General features: G+C 37.4%; 1 protein-coding gene across 37 annotated transcripts in view; it reads right to left on the bottom strand.

Moving 5' to 3' along the window:
- Positions 1-19,088, bottom strand: part of SLMAP (sarcolemma associated protein) — a 152,008-nt gene that overhangs the window by 83,114 nt on the left and 49,806 nt on the right. For 23 of the 37 annotated variants that reach the window (XM_032411575.1, XM_032411552.1, XM_032411560.1 and 20 more), the window contains exon 2: positions 2,426-2,573. In XM_032411575.1, the coding sequence (XP_032267466.1) occupies positions 2,426-2,573 (148 nt within the window). Of the gene's footprint in view, positions 1-2,419; positions 2,574-19,088 lie in introns of all 37 variants that reach the window. The other 14 variants (XM_032411553.1, XM_032411551.1, XM_032411569.1 and 11 more) reach the window with 1 other exon arrangement.

The raw sequence follows: 19,088 nt of genomic DNA, 5'->3' as shown, positions 1-19,088 counted from the left end.
TTTTGTTGGTTGGATGATTTTCAAAGAATCAGCATTTGGTTTGTTTATTCCTTCTATGGGTTTTTTTTTTTTTTTGCTTATTTCATTAATTTCTGCTTTTTATTTCCCAGCTTCTTTTTTCTTGCTCTTTTTCTAATTTCTCCTAAATGCCAAGTTCCTTCATTGTCCTTTTTCTTTAGTACAGAAGGAATTTAAGATTATAAATTTTTATTTGAGTAAAGGATTTACTGCATTTTGGTATAAAAGTCTCCTTTCTTTTCCTTTCTACATAGTTTAAAATTCCCCTTTTGATTTCTTCTTTGAACCAGGGGTTAACCTGTAGTGTTGTATAATTTCAGTAGGATTTTAAGTGATGTAAAGCTTATCACAGTACTGTTTAGCATAGGACAAAGTCTAACTTTTTCCCTGGTATATGCTTAAACAGGTCGTCCTCAGCTAGTGATAGAGCTATATTCCAAGAGCCCAGGCATAAGTCAACTTTTTGAAAGCAATAAATACCAAAAGAAACATTTTAAATGATGAAGAAATTTTTCTTTACTTAATTTCCTTAAAGTTGGCATAAAAGACAGTTAAATATTCAAAGAACCCTGCAAGAATCAAATGTTGCTAAAATAATAGTGCACTAATAATAACCCTGAATTTCAGGATTGTCCTCTTAGCTTCTTCCTACAGCATGTTCTAAAGAATGTCTCTCACAGCTAGATGGGAAAGAAGAGTGGGAAGGAGTTTGGAAAGAGCTGCATTCTAGAACAGTCACCTCCCTGGAGATCTGCATATTTGTTAGCATATTAAGGACTCTGAAAAGTCCTGTTTACCTTTGCTTAACTAAGCATTTCCTAAGTGTATTTGACAACCTCATTCTTTTATTAATTAACACCCATTAATTCTCTTTGGGAAATGCAAGCCAAGAAGACAGACATTCCTTGGAGAAAACATGTAATCAAATTCTCTGTCTTCTCTGTGGGTTATTCACAGCTGGGGCTCAGTGTTTGCTGAATGACTTGGTACCAGAGGTGGTGCGAGCGGCAACAGATGCTACAGTGTCCAACAGGGCTATTCTTAGTATGGTCACACATAAGGTGAGCTCTCTTAGTAAGGAGTACTCAATATTTTGCATCAAAATACAAACTTTCTATTTTACAATTGTGAATGGAAATTCCTAAGAGTATGATCCTACCCAAATTCAAATATCAAAATTTAACTCCCTGAGAAGGCCATCAAAACCCAGTAAAAGTAATACTGCAGTTCCAACAACCAGTGAAAAGTATATAAACATATATGCACATGCACACACATGGAAGCAGCATCACTGCCCGCCCAACCGCATCCCCATGTCTACTGTGCAAAATGTCACATACTGATGACTTAGGTCATCACCAGATCAAAGTATGTTCAGAGAAGCAAAAGGAGAAACCTGTCAATTTGTTCCACTGTCCATATTAAACTAAGAGGAGCTGCATACTTTCGGTTCCTATTCACTTAGTTTTATGATCCAGCCATATAATTTCATGGACATAAAGTAGACAGTGAAGCAGGTAAAGCCAGGAAGCTTTAGAATTGTAAAATTGAAGACAATCTACATTTATTTAGCTAAAGAACTTCTAGTTTCAAAAACTATGAGAGGTGAAATTTTATATCTTGATACGTACTATTAACTGCCTACAGAACTCTGATTTTGTTTGGGACAACATGTATGCACAACTGGAAGGGATAAGTCATAATTGACATATGACAATCATGGATGTCCTGATCCCTTCTGCAAGGTAAGTAACTTCCCAGACTTCTTTGTAGCCATAGATAGGTATGTATGTGGCCACTGAGACAAGAGGAATGTAAATCTGCTGAGAGAATTCTACAAAAGACTGTGCTTTCAACATAAAAAAAAGAGCCATACAGGAAGACATTTTGTCCCTGCCTCGCAGTTTTTGCCAAGTACACTGGCATGAGGAAAATAAGGCCTGGGGCTGCAATCATCCCTCTTTAACCATGAGGCGGCAAGCAAAAACCTAAGATAAGCAAAAGCATAAGGAACCAACATGTTAAGCCCTGGATTCCTGATAACACCACTGAGTCAAGTGAACAAAGTCTGGACCTACCCTCCTGCATTCTTGTTAACAATAAATATCCTTACGATTTAAGCTCCTGTTGGTTGGGTATGCTGTCACTGCAGCCAACTGTTTCCTAAACTAGCACAGGAGTGTCCTGTATTTTCATACTGTGATAAAAATTATAAATTCACTTATTAACATTTCAGAATTTAAAACTTTAGAAAAGCAAAAGAGGAAGTAAGAGATTTTTAATTTTTCACTGCATATAATGCTATATTTAAATATTTTTACAAACATGAAATGTTTTATAACATTAAACAGAATTTTTTTTAAACTTAAAAAGACAAATAATAGGAAAAATTGATCCATACCCGTACCTTTCCGTGTGTTCTCCGTTACATCTACCCCAAACTGGATAATGTCACCAGAAAGAATTTCACATGGTGGACTTTCTTCAGAGCCTCGACTCAATCTCTGGCTATTTATAAAGGTACCGTTACTACTTTTAGTGTCTTGGAGATAAAACTGCAAAAAAAAGAAAAAAAAGAAAGAATAAAGATTAATACTAATAATTCCAAACCTACTTTAAGAAAAAGGACTTCCACCTTTGCAAACTACTACAGGTGGATTTTTTTTTCCCCTATCAATTCAAACTACTTGTTTCAGCTAAGGCTCTCCTTTAATATATAGGAAATTAGAACCTGGACACCAAGTGATTTAAAATCCAGCTAGGCAAAATAGTGCAATCACTTTGGAAAACAGTTTATAAAGTCCTCAAAATGTTAAACAAAAAGTTAGCATATGACCCAGCAATTCTACTCTGAGGTATATACACAAGAGAACTGAAAACATATGACCTCAGAAAACTTGTACATGAACTTCATAGCAGCATTATTCATAATAGCCAAAAAGTGAAAACAACCTGAGTGTCCATCAACTGATGAACAGGATAACAAAATGCAGTGTATTCATATTATATTATATTATTTGGCAATATAAAGTAATGAAGTACTGATTTGTGCTACAACATGGATGAACTTTTAAAATATTACACTAAAAAGTTAGTCGCAAAAGACCAATACTATATAATTTCATTCATATGAAATGTCCAGAATAAGCAAATCCATGGAGACAAAAAGCACATCTGTGGTTGCAAGGGGTTGAGATACCAGGGGAAAGGGTAAAGGGGCAGGAGAGTCGTGGTGGAGAATGATGGTGGAGAATGATTGCTAATGCGTACAGGTTTCTTTTGGGGGTGATTAAAACGTTCTAAAAATTAAACAATAGTGATGGTTACATAGCTTTGTGAATACATTAAAAACCGATGAATTGTACACTTTAAAATGATGAATTTTTTAAAAGATTTTTATTTACTTATTTGACAGAGAGAGAAAGAGAGCACATGGGTGTACAAACAGGGGGAGGGGCAGAGGGAGAAGCAGACTCCCTGCTTTGCAAGGAGCCCAATGCGGGGCTCAATCCCAGGACCCTAGGATCATGACCTGAGCAAAAGGCAGACGTTTAACCAGCCAAGCCACCCAGGCGCCCCAAGGGTGAATTTTATAGTATGTGAATTATATCTCAATAAAGCTGTTATTTAAAAAAAAAAAAAAAAGCCAGCTAGGGGCGCCTGGGTGGCTCAGTCGTTAAGCATCTGCCTTCCGCTCAGGTCATGATCCCAGGGTCCTGAGATCGAGCCCCACATCAGGCTCCCTGCTCATTGGGAAGCCTGCTTCTCCCTCTCCCATTCCCCCTGCTTGTGTTCCCTCTCTCACTGTGTCTCTCTCTGTCAGATAAACAAATAAAATATTAAAAAAAAAAAAGCGAGCTAGACAAAATTCTATCTTTCCATCTCATTCTTTGTAGTCTTGCTCCTAGGATATCTGAGTTAAATCAAAGGAAGTGTTTATTGCACAGGCGAGGGCAATTGGTTTTAGGTAACACCTATAATTAACAGCTATCAGCTAACTAACATACTTGGTATCAGGAATGACATATCTTCAGTAACTTCTTTGTAATAAAGCAAATTGGAGACACTAGGAACTAAAATACTGGAATCAGCTATGAAGCTACTATTTTCTGGCCTCCTAAACTTGCCTTTCATCACTTGGGTAACTTCCATCTTTAAAAAGCGGAGGGGTAGCAAGAAGCACAGAAAGCCTACCTATTCTAAAAGAAATTAGGAACAATTGGGATCATGCACAACAGACTTACTAGGAAGAGAACAACCAATAAAAAAAAGATGTACCTTTCTTTTTGCATTTTTCTACACTCTCCAGCCCTGCTTATTCTAGCAACATATTTTCACTGAATTCCTTCCTAAGGAAGAAAGGAAAGAAGAAAACTAATATTTATTAAAATATATGTTACACCACCAGGTCCTCATTTAATCTTAACATTAAAGCTATGATGCAGATATTATTTCCATATGTAAATGAGAAAAATGAGGCACAGGCAAGTATCTTCCAAAGGTCAAAGATCCAAAGCAAGGATTCATATAATAGAATTGAAAGGGCCATTTTTCCCCATTACTTCACACTGACCTTTATGTTTCATTTATCCTTCACTCCTCCCACAAGCTCTTTTCCAAAATGAAACAGAGCAAAAGAATATACAACTTGAAGAAAATATGAAAGCGGAATTTCTTTTCACTAATTCCTAGGTGACAATTTAAAGGCCACCAAGCTGTCTATAAATGACTTATTCTCTGTTTATAATTCGAAACCAACTGTTACTTTGGCTAGCAATTTGTATACTTAATTACAGACCGTTAATGATGAAAATTGTGTTGATACTTTAAAAGTCCATTTGAAATTCATAGGCCTTACCATTTCACACCAGGGAGAGAAGGACAGGTAATACACTCAAGTAGGAACACTTACCCTCACAATTTTTTTCTACCCTGGAACCTACTGTTACACTGTATAGAGGAATTTGGTTTTTATTTCTTAATGAACATATTCATAGGAAATGTGGCAATATCTGGATTCTGGCTTGGTCATTTGTAGTACTGTGTGCCTTGACAAGCCAAATAAAGGAATTATACTAGATTTACGGTGTTTTTCAAACTTCAAGTTCTGATTCATCAGTGTGTTATGAAGTCATGTAGTAGTCTGTGGCTAGCATTTTGATTTAAACTGTAAAAAGAACAGAATAGAAATAAGAATATAAGAAATGAGTTTCAGTACTGTTAGCAAACTTTGGAAAACAAAAAGGTGTGTGTGTGTGTTTCAACACCTCTTACGTACCTCTTACATAACTCTACAACCACAAATTTTCAAATTAAAAAAATTTAAAGTCAACATTAACCCAGATTCTTTTCATTCTGACACATGTGTATCACTGCCCAAAGCACAGCCTCCATTTAGCATGAACGTATCATTTATGGTAGTTGTTCACCCTTTCTCTGCTCTCAACTTGCTAATGGCTTCCAAACACCTTAGAATAAAACCTGAAGTTCTTACCATTATAACCTATAAGGCCCTACATGATCTTGCTCTTGGTTCCCTCTCCAAACTCATTAACTTCCACTACCTTCTAAACTCATCCCTCTCAGCCACACTAACGTGCACTCATGCGCCTGAGCCTCTGCACTTGTGTATAGCTAGACCACATTAGCTAGACCACTTCCCTGCAAAACTGTTTTTATTGATATGTTTTAACCTTCTGAAGATTGATATTAAAAGTGATGTTTGTGCATCTTCTATGAAACAATCTGCTATTATTCGGTCTAAATTGTACAGAAGCTATTCTATGTACGGGTTAGGTTCCTGAAGGTATAAAGAAGTCTATTTGTTTGCAAGGGACTGTGCTTACTGTGCTTATGCATTTCCCATAAGTAGATACGTTAGCTGGTCCTTTGTCACTTTTAAACCAGAAATATTTTTCTCCTCTATGATGATAAACCTTCCATCAGGCTTCTTCTTCTTCTTTTTTTTCCCTTAAAAGAGATCAGTTTTGGCTACTCTAAAATTGTTTTTCAAATCCCGTTGAAGCTTTAACTATCTTTATTTCCTAGTAGTGTAAGGAATGCCCAAGTAGCTCTAGTGTTTGCACTGGCCACCAGGCATTCATTCACTTTGAGCAGGTGTTTAAGTAGCCCTGAACTTATAAAACCCTCTGTAGCCTGTGGCCAAAGTTCAATTTACACTGTTTTCAGACTCAATCTCTGACTAACCCCTTGTTTTTCCCTAAATAAATGTTAAGCTCCCAGAAATCTGACATTGATAGTTGTCCTTGAACTAAAAGGTTCTCCCTGCCCCCAACACTTTTCCCCATCTCTTGTTGATTCTGATTACTTTCAATGACACAGGCACTATACTCCACATGTTGCATAATTTGCTCTTTGGCCTTCAAAAAGTTCTTGCTCTTCATTCCATAAACAAATACATTTTGCATCATTTTCAACTTTACTAAAATCTGTAAATACTTTCATTTCCACTACAATAACTGCTTTTTAAAAAAATTTTTTAATTATGTTATGTTAATCACCATACATTACATCATTAGTTTTTGACGTAGTGTTCCATGATTCATTGTTTGCATATAGCACCCAGTGCTCCATTCAGTATGTGCCCTCTTTAATACCCATCACCAGGCTAACCCATCCCCCCACTCCCCTCCCCTCTAGAACCCTCAGTTTGTTTCTCAGAGTCCATAGTCTTTCATGGTTCGTCTCCCTCTCTGATTTCCCCCCTTCATTTTTCCCTTCCTATCTTCTTCTTCTTTTTTTTTTTTAACATATATAATGTATTATTTGTTTCAGAGGTACAGGTCTGTGATTCAACAGTCTTACACAATTCACAGCGCTCACCATAGCACATACCCTCCCCAACGTCTATCACCCAGCCACCCCATCCCTCCCACCCCCCACCACTCCAGCAACCCTCAGTTTGTTTCCTGAGATTAAGAATTCCTCATATCAGTGAGGTCATATGATACATGTCTTTCTCTGATTGACTTATTTCACTCAGCATAATACCCTCCAGTTCCATCCACGTCATTGCAAATGGCAAGATTTCATCCCTTTTGATGGCTGCATAATATTCCATTGTGTATATATATATATATATATATATATATATATATACACACCACATCTTCTTTATCCATTCATCAGTCGATGGACATCTTGGCTGTTTCCATGTTTGGCTATGGTGGACATTGCTGCTATAAACATCGGGGTGCACATACGTACCCCTTCGGATCCCTACATTTGTATCTTTGGGGTAAATACCCAGTAGTTAAACTGCTTTTTTCTGACCGCTTCTACACTGATAGGTTTTGCAATATCCAAACACATTTGAACTAAAACTTCAGAACAAAGCACTATATACTAGACATGCCATAGCCCAGGGGCCAGAAATTCTAAGCCCATACAGGAGAGTTTTTAAAATGTGAACACAGAATGGATTATGAACTCTAGATGGCAGATGCTACGTCACAGATTTTTAAACCAAACAGACTGACTAAAATAGCAAAACCAAAATTCCATGGATAATATTTACAACAAAAGCAGGTGACAAGGTATTCACATGAATCTCAAAATAAAAGTGAGTGAGGAAAACATCAATAGCCACCAGACATACATGAAACTAGCACCTGCACAGGAGGTGCGTAGGGAAGCAATGGCGCATTTGAGGGACTTGAAGAGAACATCAAAACAGTCACGAGGTATTCACTGGACAGTGTGATGGCCAATTTGAGAGGAGAAGTTGAAAATGGAAAAGGTTTAGCCCAATCCAATAACAAGTGAGCATGAGTTAAGTTCTGAAAAAGACTGGAGCGGTATGAGCCATATAAATTCTTAAAATCAACCTACCAATAAAAACTGCCTTCCAAGATAGGGCTACACAGTGAGGGAAGTTGATGTGGAACCAAAATTGAGCAAGGCAGGGACAACAGAGACAAAGAAAAGATCCAGATAAAAATGGAGAAGGGGAAAGGAAGCCATCATTTTTTGAATATTTTACAAAAACAACAGGAGAGGGAGCTCTGTGACATTAGAAAAGTTCTCCTGAACTATGACCCCCTTCTAAAAGTTCAGGAAAACAAATTTCACATAAAAATGAGCAACAAAAAAATATCAAAGTCCCATCCCATACAGTTATTTTAAGAAAAATGAGACAAAGAACAGAATAACATCCCTACAGATAATGAATGGCAAACCTTGAAAGGAGATCAAAATTACTCTATTTCAAAACAAGCTAAGAGACATTAAGAAAATAATTCAAGACATGAAAAAGACATAAAAAGAAATATAAATCACAATTACAAAACTCCAGAAAAGGTGAAAGAACTAAAGAAAAGGAAAAGAATCATTTCAGAAATGAACATAAAATTTGGACACAAGTGACTAACTATAACAAATAATCCATTAAGAGAAATAAAAGGTGAAAAGGAAGAAATTTTTAAAAATCAAAAAGAAATGAAGAAAGTGACATCAGCAAAATGGCAGAGTAGGCAGCTCCGAGCTCCCATCCCCCTTCAGAAACATTGAAAAACAAGTAGAAACTGTCAGAACCAACTTTGTTAGAATTAGAACTCTGGAAAACAGTCTTACAGCAACCAACTTAACAATGAATCAGGAAAAAGGCAATTTAAAAATGGTAGGACATCTTTGTGGCATTATTTACTCTTATCCCATCCCTTTCCCCAGTACAACAGAAGTCTTACACTTACATTCCTAGTGTGGGACCCTGGTACCTGGTTCCAGAGAGAGCACAGTAGACCTAAATTAAAAATTATCTTTTCTATCTGTTCTAACTTGACTGGGGCTACCTAAAGGACTGACGCAATGCCCTTAACTCTGTTCAGCCTAACTTGCAATTCACCCAAGTTGGAAAAGCAGAGACTGGCTGAAAAGTGGAATTTATCCCAAGTGGTTCAACATAAGAAAGTCAATCAATGTATCATACCACATTAATAGAAAGAAAGACAAAACCCCACACAATCATGTCAACTGATGCAGAAAAGGCACATGACAAAAACCAACACCCTTTTATGATTTAAAAAAAAAAAAACTCAGAAAGCTAGGATTAGAAAGGAACTTCCTAACATGATAAAGGAAATCCCACAGCTAACCTAATATTCAATGGTGAAAGAGTGAAAGCTTTCTTCCTAAGATGAGGAACCTGAGGAACGTGAGGAAAGGTGAAAGCCTACTTTCACCACTGCTATGCAATGCTGTACTGGAAGTTCTAGCCAGACACAAGAAAAAGAAACAAAAGGCATCCAAATTGGAAGGGAAGAAGTAAACTATGTCTATTCACAGATGACATGATTCTATATATGGAAAAATCCCACAGAACCCACAAGAAAGCTACTAGAGCTAATAAATTCAGCAAAGTTGCAGCTTACAAGACAAACACACAAAAACCAGTTGTGTTTCTACACATCAGCGATGAACAATCCAGGAAGGAAATTAAGAAAGAAATTCCATTTATAAGAGCACCTAAATAAAGCACCTAGGAATAAATTTAACTAAAGAGGTAAAAGACTTATACATTGAAAACTACAAAACATTAAAGAAATAGAAAGACATCCCATGTTCATGGATTGAAAGACTTAATATTGTTAAGGTGTCAATATTAACCAAAGTGATCTACAGATTTAATGCAACCCCTATTAAAATTCAAATCAGCCTTTTTGCAGAAGTGGAAAAGTCAATCCTCAGATTCATATGGAATTGCAAGGGACTCTGAATAGGCAAAACAATCTTGAAAAAGAAGAACAAAGTTGGAGGATCCACACTTTCTGAATTCAAAACCTACTACAAAACTATGGTAATCAAAGCAGTGTGGTATAGGCATAAGTACAGGCATACTTAAGTAAAAGTAAAATTAAGAGTCTAGAAATAAAACTGTACATCTACATCCAACTGAATTTCAACAAAGGTGCCAAGACCATCCAATGGGAAAAGAATAGTCTCTTCAATAAATGGACCTGGGACAACTGGATAACCACATGCAAAAAAATAAAATTACTTTATCCCATATACAAAAATTAACTCAAAAATGGATCAAAGACTTAAATATAAGAGCTAAACCATTAAATTATTTTTATCCTTTATTTCTTCAAAAAAATTTTTCTGTTCCATTCTCTCCCTCTCTTTGCCTTCTGGTATTTCCATAATGTGCATGTTGGTACACTTGATGATGTCCCTTAGGTACTGTTTATTTTTCTTCATCTTTTTCTTTCTAGTTCTCAGACAGGGTATTTCAATGGCCCTATCTTCAAGTTTGTTTTTTTTTTTTAAGATTTTATTTATTTGACAGAGAGAGAGACAGCGAGAGAGGGAACACAAGCAGGAAGAGTGGGAGAGGGAGAAGCAGGCTCTCTGCCGAGCAGGGAGCCCAATGAGGGGCTCGATCCCAGGACCCTGGCATCATGACCTGAGCCGAAGGCAGACGCTTAACGACTAAGCCACCCAGATGCCTAACGACTGAGCCACCCAGACGCCCCTATCTTCAAGTTTTTTGATTCTTTCTTTTGCCTGCTCAAATTTGCCACCAAACCTGCCACTGATTTTTATTTCAGCTCTTATACGATTTATAATTTCTATTTATATTCCCCACTTTTTTACACATTGTTTCCCTGATTTCCTTTAGTTCTTTGTCCATTCTGCATTCTGAACACATTTAAAGTAGTTAAACTCTTTGTCTATTAAGTAACATTGTCTGAGCTTCTTCAGGGATTTCTTTTTTCTCCTGTGAATGGGCCATAATTTCTATTTCTTCATATGTTTTGTAATTTTTGCTGAGAATTGGACATTTTAAATATTGTAATGTGGTAATTCTAGAAATTAGGTTCTCTCTTCTAGGGATTGCTATTATTTGATGAAGTATACAGTTGTCTGTTTAGTGACTTCCAACCTTTTTTTTTTTTTTTTTTTTTTGCGAAGTCTATATTCTTTGGTTGTGTGTTGTCATGGAAGTCTCTGTTCTGTTATTTCTGTGGTCAGCCAGAGTCCTGACAGAGATTTCCTTAAATGCCAGGATTCAGTCAGAAAAAAAGGGTATTTCGTCTCTTTAAATTCCCTTGGTAGATGCCAGGGAAGCCACTTTAGCCTGTGAGGTCTGGAACAATGGCCAGTCTCTGTGCTGGCCCCTCAGCAATCAAAAGAAGCAGTCAAAACATACAACCATGATTTTTGAAGGGCAAGGAAGTCACATCAGGAACCATGGGCCACCCTACCACCAGCTGCCTGCCACAAGGCTGGGGGATAGAAAATGGTAGTCACTGCACAAAACACCAAAATTCTCAGAAATTTACCATCTTTTTTCTTCATTAAGCACTCCACTGGATGCTGCAAGTGCTTGACTAGACTGAAGAATTCTAAAATAATTGCTTTGGACAGTTCAAGCTAGCTTAATAGCTGCAAGCTAGCTTAATAGCTGTCTTGGTGAGAGAACCAATTTTTGGAGCTCCCTTCTCTGCCATTTTCCATGACGTCACCCCCATTAGCTCTATTTCAATCTATTAATTTTTTCTAGGGCCAAGTCAAACAAATCCTTAATCTATAATAATAGCTACTATTTACTGACTGCCTGCTATGTGCAGGTACTTCTGATCCTTACAACAATCCTACTAAGTAGATATTAGCATCTCCATTTTATAGAGTAAGAAACTGAGGCTCAGGTATATTAAGTAGCTTGCCATGGTCTCACAGCTATTGCAGATTTGACGTTCTTATTCCTTTAAAACATCCACGCTGCCTTCCTCCTCTCCTACTTAGATTAAACACTCTCTGGTCTTTGAGTACAAACTTATGAAATATCACTTTGTTTATGAAGTTTTCCTGAAGCAATCAGAATAATAAGAATTTATTATTATTTATTATTTTATTATTATTATAAATGTCAACTCTAACTTCACCATTAAGGCAAATCATTTACTTGGCACCTGTCTTGGAAAGATTGCAAATCCATAAAATCAAATGCAGAGCACCTCTACACTGAGAATAAGAGGGTATGAATTAAGTACCAAAATCCTGAGAGGCTGCTGAAAAGAACAGTAAGGCACAGTTAGTTGGTAAGAAGGCACTTACAAGTGGGGGTGGTGATCTGAATTAAAGGCAAGGAGAAAGAGGAGGTGGAGGAGGAACAGGTATTACAGCACATTTATATATAGTTAATGCCCAGCCCCAGAGGGTAACAAAATCAAACAAAGTAAGAAGTGGGGAAATGCAAGATCAAGTGAAGCTGTAAGAGAGGGCCTTCCACACTGTACTAAGGAGTTGAGGTTTCTTAAGAGAAGCCACTACTAAAGGATTTGATGCAAATATTGTTTTAGGGAGATTATTCTAACAGCTCTGATAACCTAGCAGCTGTGTGTAGGATGATTTGTAGCGGGAGTAACTAGAAATAGGGAGATCCATGACTTATACATTTTTTTTTGCCACCAACAATTTAGTTACTTCTTAGAATACATAATGGATGTTATATATGAATTTGTTTATATATTTTATATATTTTTTTGTTTATATAACCTTCTTGGCTTCCTGACTAGCAAAGAACCACATGTTTCAGCGGCTGAAATTTTTAAGTTGTGCCACTGAAGGGGGAAATATAAAGTTTTATTCATACGCTATAGGAAAACACATAGAAAAGTGGCAAAATGTTCTCCACCAAAATGAAATCTCACATGTAAACTAGAATGAACTTCTCCAGGGGCGCCTGGGTGGCTTAGTCATTGGGCGTCTGCCTTTGGCTCAGGTCATGATCCCAGGGTCCTGGGATCGAGCCCCGCTTCAGGCTCCCTGCTCCGCAGGAAGCCTGCTTCTCCCTCTCCCACTCTCCCTGCTTGTGTTCCCTCTCTCACTGTGTCTCTCTCTGTCAAATAAATAAAATCTTAAAAAAAAAAAAAAAAAAATAGAATGAAGTTGTCCCAACCCAAACGTCTTGCAAATGTTATGAACTTGCCAAGATATTTTTCATCTCCAAGTGGTATTCCAGTCACATTCATTGTACAATAATTTCTTCTTATGGAGACAGCTCACAAAAGAGAAAGAAGAAAAAATATTTCTATCTCTCTACATAGGAACAGAGATAAGATTATGAAGAACAAACAGAGAAGGTAGGAAGGAAAAAATTTTTAAAAATTTAATGAGAACATTACAAAACATACAAAATAAAGCTAGAATGACTACATCCTTCTTAAATATGCAAATTGTGACAATCCTTCACTGAGAATTCAGGACAAAGTAAATTAGATTTCTGAAGCTCAGGAAGATACAAAATAAATATATCATCATATTAGTTCTGAGAGGTGAGGCTTTTGAAAGCCTACAACAAATTCTAATCCAAAGGAGATTAACCTATTTCCCACATCCCAAAACTGATAGGTTGACAAGCAAATCCTGATTATTTTCTCCTCTCATGGTATGTTAATCCCAGCAAGATGCATTCAACTTTGTCTTTGAGGCTCCTACTTATGGTAATTGGTATTAAAGAACAGATACTGATCCCAAACTCAATTTTTTAGACCCTAAGAAGCCTCCAATTACCTCAAAAAAAATCAAATTCTTTATTTCAATATTTAAAATAAGTGGGTATTGGGGCATCTGGGTGGCGCAGTTGGTTAAGCGTCGACTCTTGGTTTCAGCTCAGGTCACGGTCTCAGGGTCATGAGATTGAGCCCCACATCAGGGTCCCCACTCAGCACAGAGTCTGTTTGTCCCTCTCCCTCCCTCTCTGCCCCTTCCCCCACTCATGCTAGCTCTTTCTCTCTCTCTCTAAAATAAATAAATGAGATCTTTTAAAATATAAAATAAGTAGGTATTTATAAAAAATACCATGGGGGTGCCTGGGTGGCTCAGTCAGTTTAGCATCTGGCTTCAGTTCAGGTCCTGTTCCCAGAGTCCTGGGATTGAGCCCCACATCCTCACATCCTCTGGCTCCCTGCTCAGCTGGGAGTCTGCTTCTCCCTTACCTTTGCCCCTCCCCCAACTTGTGCTCGATCTATCTCAAATAAATAAATCTTAAAACAAAAACAAAAACATGTATTTTAGCATAGTAGAGATAGAACAAGGGGATATTGTGATATTTTAAATACACAATACTCTGATTATATTTTATAGGTCATTATTTTCCTCACAAAATGTTACCTTAAATCACCCTGAGATCAGCTGAAACAACAAAATAATTGCACCTCCACTCTTCATCTCTGATAGTTAAAAACCTCACCCATAGAATAACAGCCTTGTTTGCCACAAAAGTAAACCACTGTGATCACATTTGTGGGAAATACTGAACAAGGTCACTAGGTTTAAAGGATGTAGGCTTATATTATTTAATAATGCACACAATAGGCTCAGTCTAAGGACAGCTGACATTAATGTATATAGTCATAAGAGGTGGGGGAGAGGAAGAAACTAAGAAAAAAAAAGTTTCCATTAAAGACTGGCAAAATTGGAAAATACAGGAATCTAGATCTTACTTTAAAAAAAAAAAAATATATATATATATATATATATATATATAAAACTACCCACACATAAAACACTTTATTTGGCAAACAAATTCAATGGAAATGTTGAAAGATAAAATAACACATCTACCCCCCAAAAGAACATTCATAGCTTTTTATTTTTATTTTTATTTTTATTTAAAGATTTCACTTATTTATTTGTCAGAGAGAGAGAGCACAAGCAGGGGGAGCGGCAGGCAGAGGGAGAAGCAGGCTCCTTGCTCAGCAAGGAGCCCGATGCAGGACTCAATCCCAGGACCCAGGATCATGACCTGAGCCAAAGGCAGATACTTAACTGACTGAGCCACCCAGGCACCCCCATTTATAGCTTTTTAAAATGCTTAATAAGGTAATGAAAATAACCATGATGGCCTTTTCCATCCTTTAGACACAGCCACTCAGACTGGCATATAATCTTTTTTAAAGATTTTATTTTTAAGTAACCTCTACACCCAACATGGGGTTCAAACTCACAACCCCAGTATCAAAAGTCACATGTTCTTCCAACTGAGCAGGTGCCCTGGCATATAATTACAACGGTCAGAACACCTTGGTCTTTAATCATGTCTCTTCATTTTTTTTTAAAGATTTAATTTATTTGAGACCTAGAGTGCAGAGAGAGAAAGCGCGCGCGCACACACACACGCACACACACACACACACACACACACACACACACACGAGGGGCAGAAGGAGAGGGAGAAGCAGACTCCCCATAGAGCAGGGAGGCTGATGTGGGGCTCCATCCCAAGATGGTGGGATCATGACCTGAGCAGAAGGCAGACACGTAACCAGCTGAGCCACCCAGATGCCCCTTGTCTCTTCATTTTTTTTAAATTTTTTTTATTGTTATGTTAATCCCCATACATTACATCATTAGTTTTAGATATAGTGTTCCATGATTCATTGTTTGTGCATAACACCCAGTGCTCCATGCAGAACGTGCCCTCCTCAATACCCATCACCAGGCTAACCCATCCTCCCACCTCCCTCCCCTCTAGAACCTTCAGTTTGTTTCTCAGAGTCCATAGTCTCTCAGGTTCGTCTCCCCCTCCGATTTCCCCCCCCTTCATTCTTCCCCTCCTGCTACATTCTTCTTCTTTTTTTTCTTTCTTAACATATATTGCATTATTTGTTTCCCTTGTCTCTTCATTTTTAGTGATAATTAATTCTTCCAGAGATTTATCGCCTCAAGGTTTTGACAAGTCACACATTCGCAGCTGAGTTCTTTAAAAATTATAATAATTCTACTTGGAAAGAGAAAAGAAAACAAAGTCACTAACTGAGGATTAAGTGAATAAATAGAAATAAGAACAATGTAATTTATGGAACAATCATTTTGACTAAGATGGGAAATAATATTGGGACCGAAGAAAATAAACCCCTTACAGGGTTGAGTATAATCCAGAGGCTCTAGTTTGTCTGCTGTCACATGACTCAGATGTTGAAACTCCATCTACTCCCAATATCCCTCATGACATCCATGCTCCTGGAAATGGGTAGGTAATGCCCCAGTTAAGAGTTATTAATTCTTTTTTTATTTTGAACTGAAATTTAGCATCACATTCAAATTCTACCTCCATTTATGACTTAAACACAGGGCCTAAAATGTTTTTCCCTAGGAAACTTTTAGGGCCAAAGTGAAGTTTACTTTGAAAAGGATCATTGATTTCTTTCACTACCATGAATGGTAACATGCTTATACTCAGAATTCAGCTATATAGAAATCTCAACTACAGAGCAAAGCCAAACAAAGAAGAGTTCACTGTTCAATAGTGTCAAAAGGAGACCACATAATATACAATAATCACAAGTTTTTGAGTGCTTACCATGTGCTTGGATAAACTACTTCCTATGCATTCTTTCACTTAATCTTTACAATCTTATAGAGATACATGTTTTATTATCCCTGTACTACAGATAAATTAGAACTAAGAGAGGTTAAGTAACTTGCCAAAGGGCCTCCCAAGCTAGTAGCTGGGAGAGATGTACATTTTAAACTCTTTGACCTCACCCATTCAGCTATGTACTTATGTTTGACTGGTAATTTCATATCCACTATCTAATATTTCTCCCAATCACCCTGTGAAATAAGAATGCTTCTGATCATTTTATAGATCAGCAAATCGAGGCTGACACACAAGCCAAGTGACCTATCTACACTTATAGTGGAGAAAATAAAACAGCAATTAGGTTTTATGATACCAAATCATCATGACAGGTAAAATTTCTTTCAAAAATGCATTTGCTACCTATTGTCACTCACTTAACAAACAATCCTAATAAATTGTGTTTCCTAGCTTCTGTGTCCATGGGAGATTAAAGAGAACAAGCATTTGCTTATGCCAGGGACTATGCTAGGCACTTTACACACATTACCTCATCAAAACTTCAGAACACTATGATATAAGCAGTATCCCACATGATCAGACGGGATCCGGAGTTAAATCATATGCCCAAGGATTACACAGAAAGTAAGGACAGCAAATAAGTTCTATTAGACTCCTCATCACTCTGGCAAATTCTGTGAAGATCAGGATCAGTGGTATCCCTTTTTCTCAGTGATATCCCTAGACATTAACAAAATGCCTGCTGAATAAATACCAAATAGTATTTTTTAAAGATTTATTTATTCATTTTGAGAGAGAGAGAGCACGAGCAGGAGAGGCAGAGGGAGAGGGAGAGAGAATCTCAAGCTGACCCTGCGCTGAGCATGGAGCCTGACACAGGGCTTGATGTAGGGATCGATCTCATGACCCTGAGATCAGGACCTGAACAGAAACCAAGAGTCAGAGGCTCAACTAACTGCGCCACCCATGTGCCCCAACACCAAATTGTATTTTAAATCAATATTTCATGAATGTAATATTTACACCCCAGAGTCATTCCATCATTTACCCACAATTTCCTGAGCACCTCTGGACAAGAATTCAGCCATCAGCCTACTAATAATAGAGTAAATGTGACTATCAGAAGCCACTTAGAGCAAATACAAAACAGTAGAAATAACAAATACTATTAGTAACAATAAATAATACCAATAACCCCGTAAAACATCTAATATGTCACCAATTCCTACGAATTGTGATTCAGAACAATCTCTCAATTCCACCCTGCCTTTTCCTTCTCATTACCGTCCTTCTAACCCAGGCCCATAACCTGAGCCCATAAGATGAGGACTGTGATTCTACACTCTCCATCCTTCACACTGATGCTAGAGTTATTTCCTAAAATGCAAACTTGATCACTTTGTTTCCCTTTATAAAAGGGCTGTTGACCCTCTACTGTCTTCAAAATCAAATCCAAGAGCTGTGATAACTTTCAAAATGACATCAATCACTCTATCCAACCTGGTCTTCCACTCTCCCTAAAAGTATCATCCATTCCAGGGGCGCCTGCCTGGCTCAGTTGGTAGAGCATGTGACATTTGATCTAAGAGTAGTGAGTTCAAGCCCCACATGGGATGTGGAGCCTACTTAAAAAAAAAAAAAAAAAAGTATTATTCATTCCAGCCTTGCTTAACTACTAGCAATTCCCCACACAAGCCCTAAGCCTCTGTGTGTTTGCTTATGCTGTTCTTGGACCTGAAGAGCCCTTGCTTCCACCCACCCACACTCTTCACTTGTTAAAAGCCTCCTTTTCTTTCTGAAGCCCAGTTTAAACACTTTAACAAATAAGATTTTGCTCAGATAACATTTCTCACTAAATAAACACCTAAATTAGAGACTTGAGGCTTTATTCTTTTTTTTTTTTTTTTTTAAAGATTTTATTTATTTATTTGAGAGAGAGAATGAGACAGAGAGAGCATGAGAGGGTCAGAGGGGGAAGCAGACTCCCCGCCGAGCAGGGAGCCTGATGTGGGACTCGATCCCAGGACTCCAGGATCATGACCTGAGCTGAAGGCAGTCGCTTAATCAACTGAGCCACCCAGGCGCCCCGAGGCTTTATTCTAAGTTAAGCAGCTAACTCCCAAACCTTCATGTCCAAATCACACTTGGAATAGCACTATTATCCCATCTTTTCTAATCTATAACATTCATTGCCTGTCAGAAAGTTCCCACAGGCACAAGTCACAAATGATTTTTTTAAATGTAGAATACATTAAATAATTCATACTCTACAATGGAAGCTAAAAAGTTTTGATTTACATAGGATAGGCCAAACTGTATTACATCCAAATAACAACATGCTATAGAAAACAGAGCATACGTGAAAGATTTGAATTCCACCTCTATCATTTTCTAACTTACTGTGTTGACCTTCAGTATTACTTAGTGTTACTTAACCTTTCTGAGCCACCCTTTAGTTATAAAAAGGTGCTTATAAAAAGTCTCTATTTATAAATTGAGGGTAATATCAGTACCTAGCTCAGAGTGTTTGCTAAGTGTTATGCTAAGCATGTAAAGCACTAAGCACAGTATTTGTACACACTAAACAAATGGGAGGGAAAAAAATATACATATAAAACATTGTCAACCAGCCAGATCAGTTCTGATAATTATAGATTAATATACCACATTAAATCATATTTAAGCTATAAAAAAATAAACAAATGGCAACTATTACTATTAA

The sequence above is a fragment of the Phoca vitulina genome, unplaced genomic scaffold, assembly GCF_004348235.1.
Source record: "Phoca vitulina isolate PV1807 unplaced genomic scaffold, GSC_HSeal_1.0 scaffold13, whole genome shotgun sequence".
NCBI classification, from domain to species: Eukaryota; Metazoa; Chordata; class Mammalia; order Carnivora; family Phocidae; genus Phoca; species Phoca vitulina.
Note: the sequence above shows the minus strand (reverse complement) of the source record. Positions and strands in the feature narration are given on the sequence as shown.